The sequence below is a fragment of the Xiphophorus maculatus genome, chromosome 17 (genome assembly GCF_002775205.1).
Source record: "Xiphophorus maculatus strain JP 163 A chromosome 17, X_maculatus-5.0-male, whole genome shotgun sequence".
NCBI classification, from domain to species: domain Eukaryota; kingdom Metazoa; phylum Chordata; class Actinopteri; order Cyprinodontiformes; family Poeciliidae; genus Xiphophorus; species Xiphophorus maculatus.
Genome location: NC_036459.1, coordinates 15,078,021 through 15,096,513, shown reverse-complemented (window position 1 = coordinate 15,096,513; position 18,493 = coordinate 15,078,021). Strand labels below are relative to the sequence as shown.

At 41.7% G+C, this 18,493-nt stretch overlaps 1 protein-coding gene across 8 annotated transcripts in view; it reads left to right on the top strand.

Moving 5' to 3' along the window:
* The window catches only part of sox5 (SRY-box 5), a 98,372-nt gene extending 80,266 nt beyond the window's left edge, over positions 1 to 18,106 (top strand). For 4 of the 8 annotated variants that reach the window (XM_023350128.1, XM_023350127.1, XM_023350126.1 and 1 more), the window contains 6 exons: positions 4,929 to 5,133; positions 8,727 to 8,902; positions 11,730 to 11,832; positions 12,997 to 13,170; positions 15,113 to 15,329; positions 16,923 to 18,106. In XM_023350128.1, coding sequence (XP_023205896.1) covers positions 4,929 to 5,133; positions 8,727 to 8,902; positions 11,730 to 11,832; positions 12,997 to 13,170; positions 15,113 to 15,329; positions 16,923 to 17,220 — 1,173 coding nt within the window. In that variant the 3' untranslated portion in view covers positions 17,221 to 18,106. The remainder of the gene's footprint in view (positions 1 to 4,928; positions 5,134 to 8,726; positions 8,903 to 11,729; positions 11,833 to 12,996; positions 13,171 to 15,112; positions 15,330 to 16,922) is intronic. The other 4 variants (XM_023350130.1, XM_023350129.1, XM_023350125.1 and 1 more) reach the window with 4 other exon arrangements.
* Positions 18,107 to 18,493: the final 387 nt, after the last annotated feature.

Below are 18,493 nucleotides of genomic sequence, written 5' to 3'. Positions count from 1 at the left end.
AATGGCTGACTGGTGAGCAGACCAGACTCAACCCTGACAGCCTATTTACCAACATTTTAGATCAATTTTAAAGACATTCACCTTTTTTTTTTTGGCTTAGACTGACCTCCTCAATGCCTCCTCAAAAACTTTTCCTCTTTGTCACCATGTCTTCAGTCAAGTGACATGTATATTTCATTGGTGTCCTCCCCATGCGGGCTCTATGTCAGGGCTCCAGTCATTTAGAAACTCAGTGGCTGGCTCTGCTCACAGCTGTTTGGACTCAGGCACACACCGCTTAAGTGCTTTACCCTCGGGTGAGACACAGACACACACACACACACACACACACACACACACAGGTGTGGAGCACTACACACACACATACACCCTCTGTGCTTAAATCACTGCAGACTGCATAAAGCTTTCTTATACGCAAGAGTGGATGTGGAGATGCAGGCATGCATACACACACACACACACACACACAATGGAGGTCAAAATGATGCGCCATATGTAGCGCTTTAGCCGACATGCAGCACAATCACACACATGCATGAGTGTGATGGTTGGTAATAGCTTATTGTTTCAATACAATCCAACTATATTGAGAGGATTTTCTGGTGTTTTAATATTGTTTAAGAAGATTTAAGATGTTAAAAACAACATCTGTAATATCTTAAAATTAAAGGCATCTTAATTTTTGTTTATCAAAACAGAAAAATATATAATGAAAATATAATAAAAACAATATTAAATCCTAGGTTAAAACAGTCATTCATCCAGCGGCCCGCCATGTTTTTGAGTTAAAATTTTTTTAAAGTTGACAGGAAATTTGAAAATATCACTTGATAATTATGTGTTATTGGAAGATTGGTAGATTAATATCTGAAACAACAACTATAAACTCTTAAAAAATGCAAACATTTAAAAATATACTTATTTATTTAAAAAAATATTTAAATAAATAAGCAATACTAAGCCTGGTGGGGGCACAAGTAAAGCCTGGTACCCCGCCAGGCTTATAATAGACTACGGGAAATCTTGAAATCTGTAAAAATACTAAATATACGGTACATTCTTTAAAATGCCAATACAAAAAGCAGTTAAAAAGGCAAATTTTGATGTGTTTTCAAAAAGTGTTAATTGATACAAACTGAGTTTTATCTGCAGCAGTCTGGAATCGTGTATATCTAAAACGAACTGCTAACACAACTAAAGGGCTCTAAGACAAAGTGGAACAGAGTTCAGAAATATTTTAAAATCCACTTAATGCGCAACAGGAAGCCACTAGACTGCTGCTGATTCCAGATTTAATTTAATTAAAGTTCTCAAATGTTTCTGAATAGATGGAAGTAATTCTAAGTTGCGGCAAAAAATCTGTATTGTTTGTTTTAAATCTGTTTTAGTTATGACATATTATAAGACTAAAATTAGCTTCAACAATATTATCTTGCTTAATAGATAAAGTCAAACGACGCAAAAAAATTTTTTTTTAAATCTGTCTAACTAGAGTCGGAACTTCTCCACCATAGATTTGTGCCAACATGTTTTTCCAGTATTTGTTAAATGACTGTATGCAATACTTTGCAGAAATATTTTAATGGGAATCTGTGCATTTGTGTTGCGCCTCTTCAATCAATAACCAGCCGTTTTACTGCAATCACACCTTGAAGTTTTTTAAATAATGAGCATCAGTCATTTTTGCCCATTCTTCATTACAAAGTAACCTAAGCTCAGCTAGATTTCAGGTTTTGCCACAGATCCTTAACTGGATTTAAGTCTGAACTTTAATTGGGCCATTCAAACTAAACTACTGCAGCCCTGGCTGTATGTTTAGTTGTCCAAATTGAATCTCTATCCAAGTCTTTTGCAGCAGGTTGTACAAATCCTAGACCAGCGTGATGTTTCACAGTAGGTAATATGGAGGGCCAGTTTTTACTAGATTAAAGAGCATGCCTCGTGTAGTTGTATCCTGACAATGTGAAAAAGTTCATAATGTATAACTTCTGCAAGGCATTTTAAATGTTGGAGACTGATGCAATTCTGCATCGCTGACCTAAAATTGACTTCAACCTGTTAAAGTTTGATATGTTGACCTGTCCAGGGTGACCACTGGAGATAGGCACCAGCACCCAGTAGGGATAAGCATGTAAGGTAATGGATGGATTAATGATATTAAAGTTAACAGAACAGTCACTACAGCTCACCTCCACACACACACACCGTCATGCAGAGCAGATAGGGATAAACGGTGGTGGCACAGCACATGTCGCTTTAATTGAACCGTCAGCTCCTGCAATAAGATGCAGAACGCTGATGTCACTCGCACATGTCTGCATCCGCAGAAGCAGCCCACACACACACACACACACACACACACATTATCTCTCCCCTTCTGCTTCCTCTCCATCTCCGTGTCCCTCTGGCTCTCGCTGTCACTCTGCATGTTTTCTGTCTCAAAGCTGGAGACTGTTTCCTCCGCCAAGAGAGACACAAAAACAATTGTATTAATTCAAGATTCCAAAACCTTTAGAGTCCTCATGCAAACACACACACACACTTTAGAGCTTGTCGAACAATATCTCACACACACACACAAGTCTGTCCAACGTCTCAGCTCCACTCTCTAAACTAATTCCTCCACACTGGCATAATGCAGGTTGGCCACCTTCCCACCACAGGATTTGGCTTGGCGCGGAGAGGAAACTCCCCCATCCACTGTATGAGCAGCAGAGGCATTATCTATTTGTAATAAATATTCAAACGCGTTCGCAGCCAAAGCCAGCCGTAATATGGGTCAGGATTGAGGAGCTCCCGCTCAGTTTTCCTCTTTTTTTCCTCTCTCCTCTTCTTCTCCGGCCCATTGTCTTTCTGAAGGCATCTTTGGGGGTCCTCCGTCTATTTAGAAAGACCTCCCTAATGAAGGACAATCCGGTTAGGACTCGTCGCACACACACACACACGCACACAGAGGATGGCACATACACGTCGTAGGGGCTTAATTGGAAGGGCTTAATTGAGTTGTGAGGGGCTCATAAGGCTTAGTGTGACTCAAGGAGAGGGAATCAGGAAAAGTCGGCCTTAATGAGTGAATATACAACACACACAATACTTTTTCTTTCTTTCTGAATCCCACTATATTCTGGTTTCTATACTGCCTAAGCTGCAATTAGACTAATGACCAGAAAATACAAATAATGTCTCTATTATCTCCCGTTAAGCTTTAAATAGAGCCACACCTGAAAGTTATCCCCAATTCTGTTAAATAACATTTCAATAATCAGAACTGTATTTTCACACGACTGCAGTCTGGCCTGACCTGCCTGCATCACCGTCTCGTTTGGCATCGGGCTTTTAATTGTGGAGTTTTAATTACACTGGGTGGTGTGTGTGTGTGTGTGTGTGCATCTGCTCCGTCTCTAATTCCTTCCTTCCCGTCATGTGATTCGTCTACGCTGCTCCTGATTGGATTAGGTCGTCAGCAGGGGTTACGTTGCCATGACAGCTCACCAGACAACGTTCAACTTTTTCTGTCCTTTGACATTTTCCATATTTTTCTGTCGCAAAAATACAAACTTTGATTAATTTTATTTGCAATGTATAACTGTTAAGATGTTAGTTGTAAATATAGTGAAAACGTTTCATTTTTTCCTCCCTTGTTAAGTGTAGTGTGTATACAGCTGTATGTCTTAATTGCCCCTTGCTCAATATTTCAAATAACTTTTTTCTGTAATTGTATATAATCTGGGGTATTAAACAACAGACATCTGTGTCACTGTTTGATAGAGAGCATTTGTAAACGGCCATCTTCACATCACATTCAGGTCTTCAGCTGAGGGATAACTCCACAGCATGATGCTGCCTTCCCCGTGTGGCTCCATAGTTGCCATGGGCCTCTTGGCTGCTTCTCTGATTGGTTAATTTGCTGGCCTGTCATGGCTAAAGTAGTACTGTACCCTTTACAGATGTTTGAGAAAGACTTTCTTTCCACTCAACCGTTCAATCAGATAATACAGTTAGTGGCTGTATGATGGCTTATTAGGGTCACTGTAGATGGAATAAAAAAACTCTGAAATTTTGGGATTTATCTCAGAAATTTTCTAGAAAAACCAAGAACATTTTTGAGTTTCAAAAGTTGAACGTTTTCAGCTTTTGGAACTCAAAACTGTTCTCCTTTTCCCCCTCCTGTCTACAGTGGCCCCAGTACGCCGTCGAGGTGCTTGTAATGCGACACAATGTGGAAAAGTTCGACAGGTGTGAAAACTTTTGCAAGTCACCAACCTTTCTAAGTAAAATAACTCTTTTCAGTGTGTGTGGGGGTGTGTGTGTGTGTTTGAGGCATAACCGGTTGCCTTCCTCCACACACTGGGACGTTCTCTGAGGTCTCTGCTCTCTAACGGACCAGGAGCAATTTGAAGTGACAGACTGTCCTCTGCTCCGCTCGCTGTTTGATGCGTTGCGACGTCGCTGCATCTTTGCGCTCTCACACCTTTAAATGCTGCGTTATTCTCTGTGAAAGACGGGAGGCGTCCTGTATATTTATACACGGCGCCACAGTGTTCCTCCTCACCGTATATTTAGTTGTTGCTTGCCATATTGTTTGGATGTGAGGCTCTTCAAGAAGCAGAACTGTACTGCATGTTCCTGCAGCTTGCATGTGGAGTGTGCATGCATCACTGTTATAGATGGCCCGTTGTTTTGCATGTGAATGTCAGTGGGGGGGTTTTTTGCACCCAAAGGTCTGTGTGTGTGTCGTTGTGTGAAGACAGGCAGTGGCATGCACCCCGTCACCTTCTCATCCTCGGACTGCTGTGCATGGTGGTTCGGCTAAATCGGCACGTGGTCTTGGTCATGGGAGATGCGAGGGCGTCCCCCTCGCCTCCCCGCTTCCAAATTACCTTACGGTGGTCACGGTGGGCGAACCTGTGCTGTTTTGGTTTTTGCAGGACAGTGAGGGTGCACAGCCACTGAACCTGTCGGCCAAGCCTAAGGCATCCGAGAGCAAGTCACCCAACTCCCCCCCAACTTCCCCACAGGTTCCCGCTGCCGCTGCCGCCACCGCCACCACCAAGCTGGGTCCCGCCGGCTCCGTGAAGCACAGCGCCGTGCCCTCCAGCATCGGAGCGCCGTCCACCAGAGTCAGCTCAATAGGTAAGTACATTTACTAGCCTGTACAGCAGCAGAGCACTAGAGTAAAGACACGCTAGTAAGGGGCTGAAAGTGGAAGTAGGGAACCACCAATCCACTTTTTTCACTTCCCATACCAACATCATTTAGGGGTTTAGTTGGCTGATACCGATCTGATACAGAAAACTGTTGTGTGTTTATATACAAATTTATTTTATAACTCTGCATCAGTACAATTTAAGTACACTTAAATTGATCAATAACTTTACAAGCTTTGTTCAAATATGCAAAAACAGCTTTAATTTGTTCAATCAGTGAAATTAGGAGAATAACAGCCAATGTAAAATAAATAAAGAAACTTAAACTGACAAAAGCAATAGGTTGACTATGTTGGTCAAACTAAAAACAAAATGCAACAAATCTTCTTTCAAGTAGTTCAGAAAGTGGAATTAGGAATTCTAAATATGTAAAATAAATAGTAAAGCTCAGAGCAGAAAGAGTAGAATTAGACTAAATTGATCGGCACTCATGGGTTGGGCATATTGTCACTGGTACCAGATTTTATTTTAGGGATAATAGGGAACACAGTTACTTTTTAACTCTTTACTGACATTAAGAGTATCTAGCTGTGAGTCTACTTCCATCAATAACAACTTCAACACTTATGAGTGAGGCTTTTTGACCAATCAAAACTTACCAGTCCATCTCTAAACAAACTGTAGATGTACAAGCTCCGTTTCTTAAGCTGCAAACATTTTTACCAGAAAGATACATTTCCATAAGTGGAAATCTCAAAGTTTTTAAGACTAAGTGTCTGCAGCGTTTCTATAACAACAAGAACAGTGTTTTTTCTAGCAGTACTGTGATGACAGCACCATAATCCTTCCTAACCACATGCACACATAAAGAAAAAATGACATAAATGAATCACTATTTTTTTTACTCCTAATCCATTTTTCATGCAGCACTGATAGTTCAAATATTACACATATGTAACAGGCTATAATTAGTGTTTGTGTTGTTCCTCCGTGCTGCTATTTGCCTGCAGGGCGGCTTCATTGTTATGTGTTTATTAGTGACTGAAAGAGACAGAGAGAGACATAGGAGTGAGGAGAAGGGAGGGAACGGGAGAGAGAGAGATGAGGATTAGTGTTTCCTTTTTTTTCCAGAGCAATGAAGTGGGGGAATAATAAAGAGAGGAGTGCATGACAGACAGAAGGTATCACCAATGAGATTAGACAAGCCTCTTACATGAGCCAGGACAGCGCAAACACCCAACATTAACTATACAATACCAGCACACACACTCAAACTCACACAAAGCCTCACACACACAATCCAACCTCCTCCTCCTCCTCAAATGCAGTTAAGTCCGTTTTTTTTCTTCTTCCTGACATTCTGGCTAATCTCACTGTTTTTCAACAAATCGGCGGATTTAATATCAGATTAGTGGATTTTCGGTCCCAGATGTTTTTTGTTCAGAAAAATGGATTACAGTGTTTTAAGTTTGTGTGTGATCCTGGCTGAATTACTTGCGCGGCGGAGGCCAGATCCCTGATACGCAGGAGCTCATTGTTCCATCTGTTGCCGCTGAGTTTCAGGCGGTCAGGAGCGCCGCGCCGCGTTCCGGCTCATCGTATTAGGATCCGTTTTACAAGTTCAGGGCGGACGGACAAATTGGAGCGGGGTCCAGAGGTGGTCGTTTTGATTTGCAATCTGTTTGAGGGAGAGAGAGGAGGGGGGTCGTAGATTAGGAGGGTCTTTTGGGGTTATTTATATTCAAACTGGAATCAGAATGAAACCTGATTAAACCCTTCTGAGTGCAGAACACATTTAGTTTTTCATCAAGTTCTTTTTCAGACCGCATGCGTCTTATAATAAGATCAGAGCTTTTTAACCCTGATGTGCGTGTTTGTTTATATATACATATAGCTGGTGGAAAACTGTAAGTAAACAATATCCACATTTTAACACTGTTTGAACAAAATGGAAATAAAATGTAGATCAAAATGTATAGATTTAGAAATTTATAGATTTCTAGAGTTGCTGTCTTGGTACCTCATATGCACAAACTTTAATAACAAATTTAGCAAAACTTTCTAATTGCACACATTTTTCTTTTGTTCTGGTCTTCACAGAGCAACACTAACTGATAATTGGTGATTAATTAGTCAGGCTATCTGCTCCTAGCATGCTAACTGTAGGTTTAAAACTATTAGTTTTACATCTCTTTAAACCATGTTGATCTTTTTTTGCTCTTACTCCCAGAAAATATAGATTTCTTTTTCTAAATTTAAAACAATCATTAAAAAGTTGAGGACCTATTGTAACCAAGCTAAATATCACGTTAAGATATCTGCTTAAAACTTTAATGCTTTTCAACTTAACCCAAGCAGATCCTTTTGCTTTGTTGCAACACTTTTTAGGATTCAGTAAACCTAAACATGATCCCAGTGTTTTGGTTTGTGAAGACCTTTCCACCTGGAGGAATGTTTCTCTCTTTCCATCCGTCCATCTTTCTCTAACCAGACTGAGCGATGTAGGCGCCTGTAATTTCCACCACCGTCACACATTTGTCTCAGTCTGCACCGTGAACAACTGCAGTCCCCCAACTCAAACGTTTCCTTATAAACGTCCCTCATGCATCTGCAGAGAAGAGAAAAAAAACCAACTTGTGTTATTGCAGCGAGAGCAGTAGACATCCCCTCCAACCTTTCCCTCCTTTTATTTGGGTCACATTCACTCGTCGGGTCTGGATGGTTGTCATTTCTGTCAGTTGAAGCAATCACACAATCGTGTGCGCAGGAATTTCTATCAACCCCCCCGCCGCCTCTTCTTTTGACTGCAGATTAAAATTGACTGCCACCCAATTCTGTCACCCCGCCTGCCCCCCTCCTCCACCTCCTCATCTCTGTTCTCACTCCTCTGTCCTGCCTCTGATCCCGTACCCTCTCTTTCTCTTTTTTTCTTTTTTTTGTCAGGCTCCACTCCCGTGCAGATTTTCCGGTTATGACTTCTGAAAGAGTTCACGGCTCTGTCATTACCAATCTGAAGTCGATAATCTGGTCCGAGATGGCATTAGCAGCGCGGATTAGCGCAGATAAAGGCCTCATAAAGCAGCAGCGGCTCTTTGTTAAGAACTAACCGGACCGATGGGGAGCGGAGTTAGCGCCGCCTCACATTCTCACACATGTAGAATAATAAGAGGTGCCTCTGCTGACTGTAACGCTGCTTACAGCGTTCTGTTGAAGGGGATGAGATTGCTGGGGGCAAACTCTGACTCACATGCTCCACTCGGCTGCAAAGTGGTCAGTTGCTTTGAGTGTTTTCAGTTAAATATATAAAAAAACACACACACACACACGCCCACACACACCCTGGCAACCTCCCCTCATCAAATGTATGTTAATGCCTTTACCTTATGGTTCAGAAGATTTGTTCCAGATGAGAACCTTCAAAGTAAACACTTTGGAGTGTTTATCCAATAATAATAATTTTAAAAAGGCTGTTTTTTTTGTATTTTTTTGCTGTTAATACTCAATCTGCATTTGTGCTTATGAAAAATAAAGAAGCTGAACAGGATGGCTAACAGATTGTCCCTCCTGTCTGCGTCTCAGCAGACTTGTTGTCTTCGTTGTCGTCGACAGCCTACCTGAACGACCACGAGGCGGTGAGCAAGGCCTTCGCCGAGGCCCGGCAGATGAAGGAGCAGCTGAAGGGGGAGCAGCAGGCCCTGGACGCCAAGATGGCCTCCGTCAGCAACCTCAGCCTCAACAACGGCCGCTCCGACAAGGTCAGGGTCTTTTGATTTTCCTTCCAGCGCACAAAGATTTTAAAATCTACCCAGTCGTTGAGGCATGAAATTTGCCAAAAGCAACTATGTGTTGTTTCCTCTATTATTTTAAAGTTTGTTTAAAGCACAATTTTAATTATTTTAAATGAACTCTAAACAATTTATACAGCCTCACAAATTAAAAATCGAAATTATAGTTAGTGGGCATTTCCTAGACATGTAACGGCTTACAGAAATACACAGTGTATATAAATACATCAGAAAAATCTTCTCAGCTCCCGCCTCAGGTGAAGTACTAATTGTGTCGGGATTTTTCCCCCACAACAAATGATTTACACTCAGTCAGCTGGAGCTCGGCACAAACGAATACAAATCGCCGCCTTTTATCTCAGCCTCTGAATTCAGCGCGTTAAAAAAGGAAAAAAAAAAAAAATGCAACAGATCTACCCCGAGCCCTCTGAAGTCATTGCAGGCCGTGACCGTCTTCATTGTCGGCGTGCGGTAATTTGTCGTGCCATGTGCCGTCCCCGCCGCGGCATGTAGGAGGTAAATCGGCACACAATGCCCTCGCACAGCTAAACGTGGCCAGATAAGGTAAAAACCGGAGGCAGCGTGGAGGTTAATGACTGCGTCTGTGAGGCACACTGTAGGGCTCTGAGTGTGTGTGTGTGTGTGTGTGGCACAGCAGAGTGTCAAGGAGACAGTAATGTGAAATGACTGCGTCGGCTCCTCAGCGGCTCAGATAAACTCTGAGTATTTGTTCAACATATTTGGAATCAGCTGGAGTGTCAAAGCAGGACTTATTCCTCCTGCTGCTTTTCTGTATTCATGTTGATATTGCTGATAAATATTGCATTCAGGATCATTAATTAACACTAATATATATAAAACAAACTACTAAACTAAATAGTATTTTTTGCAAGTTGCAAATATAATTTTTTCTCCGTCCTGCTCTTTATGGAGTAACATAAATTTTGACAGTGGCTGTTTAAATGGACAGACTATTTACACTGCAGCCGACTTTATAACTGTAGCGTCAAAACTATTTGAAACTCTTATTTTCAATCAAAATAAATGTCAGCTGAGATTTAATTTAAACTTTTCAGCAACAAATCTTTCAGAGAATGTCGGTGTGAAAATGTGGGAAAGCATCTTTCGGGCAATTTTAAAGTAGATGATTTGATTCTTTGGACTTTTTAAAACCACTAAATTTTTATGTAAATGCTTTAAATGTTTCTTATAAATAATGACATTTAAAACTGTTTGCTCGTATGATCAAAGAGGAAATATGGAGCAGATTTGACTGCATTAAATATTATCAAATTGCTCGGCATTGTGGTAAATAGCTCAGAGTTTTAAAGAACAAGAAATCATTTAAGAAAGACAAACAGATGTTTCTGTTATAAAGTTGTAGATTTGTAAAGACTTTTTGAAACAGTGTTGGTTCTTTGTGATGTTCTGCAGCCCTGCTCCTCCTCCGCTCTGGGCTTTGTGTGTCGGGATACAGCGGCGGCGTCCCTGACACTCAGAGGATTAGTTTTGTCACTACTTTGTGTCTCTGCTCTCATGTCAGCCATTCAATCCACTTTTCCCATGTACTGTACCGGGGCTTAATGTCAGACTAGGCTGTCATCCACTCTGTCTCTGCTCTCTCTCACACACACACACACCATAAAGCCAACTGAGAGCGCATATTTAATCTTAAAATCTGAAAGTGTGAGGAGACATTTTGTGCTCTATTTTTTTCCTGGAACAAGGACTGAATGAGGCTTTCATTAGAGCAAAATGAGGGAAAAACTCCTAAAATATTTCTGATTTACATACAAAATGACTAACTCCAAACCATTGAGGGTTATTATGCATTTATAAAAGCAGAAGAAATTAAAACTAAAATGCTTTTGAAACATTTAGAGCTTTTATTCTTCCTCTTCCCTATTTATTCCAACCTATTGGGGGGAGTCAGGGGAAAATTATCTCTAACAATTAAACAGCGTTGGACTAAAAAAAAAAAAAAAAATAGATAAAATGCATTTCATTAGCATTCTGCCCTCCCTGCTTGCAGCCACCCGGCTCACCAGGGTCACATGGAAATGGAGGAGGACACTTTCCGGAACATCGTTTTAGAAGACGGCCGTGTTTTGGGTAGAGCTCCTAATCGTGTAATTAAACTGTAAAACGTTGGCGCTGGTGCCGCGCCGCCTGTGTGTGTGCGTGCGTGTGCGCACGCGAGCGAGCATCAGCCGAGCTCCAGCGCAGTGTGTGCCGGCTGCTTGCATTAGGCATGTAAATGCTCAGTAAATCAGCCTTTTATTGGTTGTAATAAATACCCAGGGGGCCGCGCGGCGTGGCCCCGCTCTCGTCCGCGCTGCGCTCTCTCCCTCTAATGCGTCGACCCTCAGGGGCCTCTGCAAGAGGCAAGCCGCCGCACTCCACTCTCGCAGGTGGCTGCCAGGAGTTGCTACACACACACACGTCAAACACACACTTAATCAGCAGCGCACTCACATAACAGTAAACATCCAAACCGGAGTAAAATCAACATTCTTTTACATGGAAACACACTCAAAACGCAGATGTGTGTTCAGGCTTTTAACATTTCCACATGTCAAACAGCTTGTCTGTTTGGGGGGGAAATATATATATTTTTATAACATTTAACAATTGTTCATTTTCACCTCGAATGTCTAAAACGAGAGAAAAAAAATTGTAAAGATATGAGAGTAGTTGGACTGGGAGCTGCCAGTCAGAAGTGCAGGTTTGGAGTTTCATTCATGTTTTCCCAGCGTATGACTCAGACACTGACCGACTGCTACTGTGAACCGTTTAGGACAAAGCTGCCTTGGAGAGTTTGAGTCAGCAGCTGAAGCAGCAGGCCGACGACAAGTTCAGCCACGCCATGCTGGACTTCACCATGAGTGGAGACTCTGACGGTACGCGCACACACACACACCCACACACCCCCACAAAATGCCAAAGGAAGGATTCTCACATTCAGAATATCTGAACATTAAAGGAGAGATGAATTGCACAGCTGATACAAATATGCTGAAGTAAAAATTCATCTTTTATTGCTTTAGCATAATCTGACTCTGATTTTATTTAATTGAAAACAAATATTACTGAAACCATTGTTTTCACTTTATGCTAGCTTTGAGATTTTGTAAGTCTTTAATTAGTATTCACTACCTTTCTTTTTTCCTGAGGTACAAATATGATCTAAGTCCCATTTCTTTTTGCCACCTTTTAAATTTTAAAGATAAGAAAACATTCAATTTAAAAAAGTGTTTTGATATTTTTAATATTTATACTTCTACAAAATATGTACTCAGGCAGCTTTCAGCTTCTATGCTCCACTAATTTGGAACAAACTTACAGGAAACTGCATAAACAGAGAGTCCCTTTAAATGCATTTGATTAATAATAATCTGCAAAATTGATCATTGTATTTGACAAAAATGTATTTATTGCTATTTCATAATTGTTTACTTTATTAAGATTTTATGGAGTAAAGAACTTTGAACTACTGTGGTGTATAAAATAAACTGAACATGACAACTAATGTGAACCTCACCAGTCAAAGGAATGATTCAGATTTAAAGTATCTACAGCTTTGACAAAGAAGGCTGGATTCTTGCAACTAGTTCTCTCTGTTAGAGAACTGCAGGAACTATCGGCAGCTTAGGCTCACCAAACCTTTTCTGTCCCAACACCATGAGCATAAATATGTTGTTGGTCTGTGGTTGTAAGATCGAGGTGGGAACCTTGCCCAGCATTACAAACTCTGAATTACCAGTACATTTTAAATGGATCCTATCAAAACTTGTCACCTTTGGGTATTTTAGCAGAAAAACAATCAAGAATGCGGTTATATCCAATGTTATAAATGAAATAATCTGCCATTTTTACTTTTGTAAGCTAGTAGACTTGAAATAAGACAAAACTAAGATATTTGCACTAGAAACAAGACCAAAAATACTTGGTAACATTTAGTATTTTTTGCAGTGTGTGCTTCAACATTGCACAAAAGTTGATCTACACTTTCTCTTTTTACATTGCATAATTATTGTCTCCTCCTGACCGGTCTTCCTCCTCAGGATCCCCCAGCGTGTCCGACTCCAGAATATTTCGGGAAACGCGTGGCAGGAACAACAACGAGCCGCACATTAAGCGGCCGATGAACGCCTTCATGGTTTGGGCCAAGGATGAGAGGCGGAAGATCCTCCAAGCCTTCCCAGACATGCACAACTCCAACATCAGCAAGATCCTCGGTAAACTGCCGCCCTTCAGCAGCTCAATGCGCTCGCTGCGTCCTTATCATATAAGCCATCTCTCCGTCTCACAGACACACATGCATTGCAAACTAATGCTGCTTTCGTACTACGGCGGCGTTGTGTAAGCGGGCGTTAATGAAAGGCTGGGGGAGAGCACCACCACGACAAATGATGATATAATTCATTATGCATTAAACAAGCAGCGCAAGGCCGCCTGACATTTCCCCCAGACCGCCGGGATCGGCCCTGACATTTTAAAGAGCTCCTAAGCGTTTTATAACACAGGGAAATCTGGTTTTAATAAGCCTCCGCGCTCTCGATTGCTAACAGATCGCAGAACACAGAAGAGGGAGAAAAGAGAGAGGGGGAGAGAACAGCCGCGCACTGACAGCTTTTACCCATTAAACATACAGTAGTCAAGTGCAAATTCAGACCAGATATGAAGCGCACACACACACACAGAGGAAGACAGGCACAAGATTTTCCACCCACCCACACACACATACAGTACAGATCTGTGAGCAGCAACCGAGCTGAGAGATGACAGCAGGTTAAGTGAAGTCCTCATTAGTTGAGATGAGTACCTGTCGTCCCAGCGGTGCTCCTCATTAACCCTCTTTTGCTCTCTTTTGCGTTCTCGTTCAGGGTGCCACTTCCAGCACCACACTGTGCGTGTGTGTGTGTGTGTGTGTTCTAAGCTCATCCTCACTTGTATCAGTTTAAACTGTTTGCTGAGCGTCCTACACCACACATCAGTCAGAGTAGCCAATCTGCACGCGGACGGTCATGTTTTCAAAGAAATGTCAGGACTAGTAGTAATCAGTGACTGCGCTGAAAGATAGGTCTGGACAATAAATAAATATTGCATGATTAATATTAATAGATAATACGTCTTATAGAAAATTCAATAATTTCACTCAACTCCAATCCAGAATCTCACAGCATTCTAGGGGATGTAGGCACAGGAAAGACTTTACTGCTCAATGTGGCATCAACTAAGACTACATTCACACTGCAGACTGAGGTGACCCAAATCAGATTTTTTTAACCTTCTGTAACCTCTCATCTTTTCATGTCAGTCTGAACAACACAGATCCAGTTTATACAGATTTGACCCGGGCTACTTGGATACGTGGTTCTAAATCCAACACGTATCTGACCTTTTCTAATGTGACCTGCCTTTGTACGACATCCCACCTGTATGTCAGTGATACACAATAAAAGTCACTATTCTGCATCCTGATACGCGGAAGAGGGAAGTAAAACAACAACCATGGAGGACAATAATGAAAATTAAAATAGCTAATATGCAATAAATAAATTGCAAACTATGTTCCACCATTATCATCCACATGTACTTCTATAAACACCAAGCACGCTCGCATTATTGCGCCCTCTGCTGGACATGCGGACACTTTTACATTGCTTGCAGTTCACACGTCAAGTCTCATGTATTTGGAAATGTGAACGACCGCACACAAAAAAGTTTAAAATCGGAATTGAGTATTAACGGCTGTAGTGTGAACGTAGCCCAACTTATTCACTCTTTGGTTACTTAGCAACAGCCTGTTGAGTAACTTGCTCAGCAACAGTTTCAGCTTTACAAAATAAAATAAGGATCACGCTACCAACTTGGCAGTATTTCAGATATTTTTAACAAAAACCAAATCGATTATCGATATCAACTGCTATGTACAATAGTGTATTAGAGCAATTGTAATTTAAAAAAAAGTTAATTTCTAGACATTAATCTGGAAATTTTAGTGCTTTTTGTCAAATTTTTTCTCTATTTACAAAGGCCCTAATACACCATTGTAGACATGAAATGCAAATATCATGTTAGGTTTTTCAGCCATATTGTCCAGCCCTACAACAGGCCCTCTGTGGGAAATTGTCTCACAGAAAAGCAGCAGCTAATAAAAGCTCCATCTGTCTCCAGGTTCGAGGTGGAAAGCCATGACCAACCTGGAGAAGCAGCCTTACTACGAGGAGCAGGCTCGCCTCAGCAAGCAGCACCTGGAGAAATACCCGGACTACAAGTACAAGCCGCGGCCCAAACGCACCTGCCTGGTGGACGGCAAGAAGCTGCGCATCGGCGAGTACAAGGCCATCATGAGGTCCCGCAGGCAGGAGATGAGACAATACTTCAGCGTAGGGTGAGGGACTGGGTAGTTCTAGGTCCAGGAGGATTTTGTTTGTTTTGTAAATAAAAAGATCAGAATTTATAGGATTTTTTTTCTCATCATTCTATTTCTGTTTTAAACGCAGAGACTGAATGTAAATTTGCTTTTCCTCTTCTTTTAGTTTTTATGTAAATATATCATAGTTACTAATAAGGATTTTGACCAACAAGATGCACTAAGATATTGGCTGGTGACCCATCAGACGTGTTTCAGCTTAACCAGCCTGTGGGACCTTTTTCAGATCATTAACATTTAAACTTTACCAGTGTGCCATAACAACACTCTTCAGTACAGAAGTTAATACAAAGGAAAAAATTCACTATGAGTGACGTGTTCAAAAAGGAAGTAAGAGGACGAAGGAAAGGTGCTTTGTCGCAGAACGCCGAGTAAAAATATTTCAGTGTTTACAACAAACCTGAAATCATCATTTGGTAGATAAACTCTGGTGCATCTCTACTTTAAATTTATGTGTACTATTCTCATTTTTGGATCTTCCTGTAATTGTTCTTTTGAAACAAACCAACTTAATGCAAGTAGCTCACTTTGTACCAAATACCCAAAATTTAGGCCTGGGTCAATAATGTTTTACCTGCAGGTAATAAAGCTACCTCACTTTCATCATATTTACAATTAAATTAAAGCTAAATTGTGTAAAAGGATCCTTTATTTGTAATGGGATACATTTTATTTTTCCGAATCACAGTTTGTGCTGAAAAACAGTTGAAGTTTCTCTTTAAAGAGTAGGTTAAAGTTAATAGCTGCCTTTTAGCTAGCTGCTTGGCCATGAACAACAGGCAGAGAAGGACTACAGCACTGAAATACACCAAGTCAAACTGGAATTAAAAGACGTTTATACTTTTTTTTTTCCGACAGTAACCTTTTAAGACTCTGTATGCTCTTGATGGTGGTAATCAGGGAAATGTTTCCAACATGGTTTGGTTTAAAAGAAGCAAACTTTTTAAACCAAAGTAGAGGGTGAATTGTTACATACACACTCAGTTACAAAGTCACATGCATCCACTAGATAGTGCTTCGTAGGTCAGGCTCAACTTTGATAAGAAATGCTTGTATTTTCATATGGCAAAAATATAATTGAACCCCTAAAACATCTTATTCTACAAGAAAGAAAGATTGCTTCAGTTGTTAAGCAGGGCTATCAACAAATGCCTCGTTTCCATTGAGTGGTACGGTTCGGTAGGCTATTTTCTGTTTGTCTATTATAAAAGGGGCCCATACAACCAATCTGTACCTCGCTGTTCCTGGGCCCCATTCAGGTGTAGGCCCATTGGATAGTTGTATGGTATGGTAAGAGTGGAACTACTGGCATCTCTCAACACAGTATTGATTAGGGAACAGAAAAACGTCATTCTTGTGCGTCTAATTTGTCGTTGCACTCGTCTGATTCAACGTTAGGTTTTTGGGTTCAACCCTGCCTGCCCCGGTAAAGTCCAACTGGCCGTGGAAAGTTCTGTTGAGCACAGTGGAAACGAGGCAAAGGTTTCACCTTACTGACTACAGCATATTTCTGACGTTACTCCTTACTTTCCTTTCTTTTTGTGAATGCAGGCAGCAGGGCCAGCTGCCCTTATCCTCTGCAGGCATGGTCTACCCAGGTGCCCTTTCAATGGCAGGGATGCCCTCCCCCCAGATGCCCTCAGAGCACTCAAGTATGTCCAGCAGCCCAGAGCCCAACGCCAACCACCACCAGAACCCCCACATGCCCGGACTGAAGGGGGACGAGCCACGGATCAAGGAGGAGGAGCTGCGGCTAGACGACAGCAACGGTGACGTGTACGATGATTTTGACTACGAGGACGAAGAGGCCGACTACGCCAGCGACAACGACAACCATATCCCCCATTAAGGCGGCACCGGTCACTGCCGGTGGCGCTCTAGAGATTCTAAACACATCAGTCAGGAAGAGGAGTTTGTATTTCGCCAATCACCTCCAGTTTAAAAGATAAAAACACCTCCCATCCCCTCTTCTCCTGACTAACACGGACTCTTTCGGCAGAGCCAGCTCCCTTTCCCCTCCCACTGGAGTCCTGATACCAGCATCTGATCAATCAATGGAAGCACAGGACCTGTCACTCACACTGACTGTTACACATGCTGGAGTCTGGGAGGAAGCCAGTTTAAAGCTCACTAAGGAATATTCAAGTACTACTGCGAGAGTGTGATGCCACAAGTGAGAAGACGTTTATAAAAATCAACCCTTTTCAGTCCGATCTGGAGGGAAAGGAGACATTTTAAACTGAAAAACTAAAACAGCGGACCTGTCAAAGGCTAACAGATGACACTTTAGGACGGCGGACCTGTTTATTATCAAGAGACACTTTTAAGAAACAGCTTTTTTTGTTCTTTGGTTCTATAATATTCTCACTCAGGTACACGGTGCCAATAAGTGGCTTGTGAATGTGATTTGTTGTTTTTTGTGCTACAAGTTTGAATAATAGAAAAAAAGAGACGTTTCTTTTTTTTTCCCTCCCTTTTGTTGTAAAGCACCTGAAAGACATCAGACCTTTATTTTTAACTGAATCCTCAGCCTAGCGGTGTGCTATCGGTGCCTCCACTCGCCTCTTTCTCTCCCTCCACCGCTCAGGGGGAGGAGACAGAGGGGACCCGATCGAGGGGGGGAGGCGTCCCGGAGAGGAATCGAAAGCACTGTGTTTGTGAGACAATCCACGAGTTTTCTTCTCACTCCGTCCCTCCTGTCTCCATCTCGATATCGTGTAGGGCAAAAAAAAAAAGAAAAAAGTTTAAAAATCATCATCAGCACGACTCCTGAAACATCCGACAGGTGCGCGTCGGTGTGTGTTGCTTACAGCACTTTTGTTTTTGGTTTAGAGCAACAACAAAAAAAGGGCGCTAAAACAAAATCTTGAAGGATAAGAAACTTGTTCTGCTGCTGTTAATGCGCTGTAACACACACACACACTCTCTCTCTCTCACGCACACACACACACACACACACAGAAAGCTATTGTTGTGTCTAAGTGTTTTCTGCTCCCTCCAATCAACGTCGTCCTGCTGTAAGCCAGTGGGTGGAGCCGGAGTGCAGTCAGTGTTTCTGTATTTTATTATTATTTTTCTTTAAAACTGCCTCTAGTCTAATATTATTATTATTATTATTATTA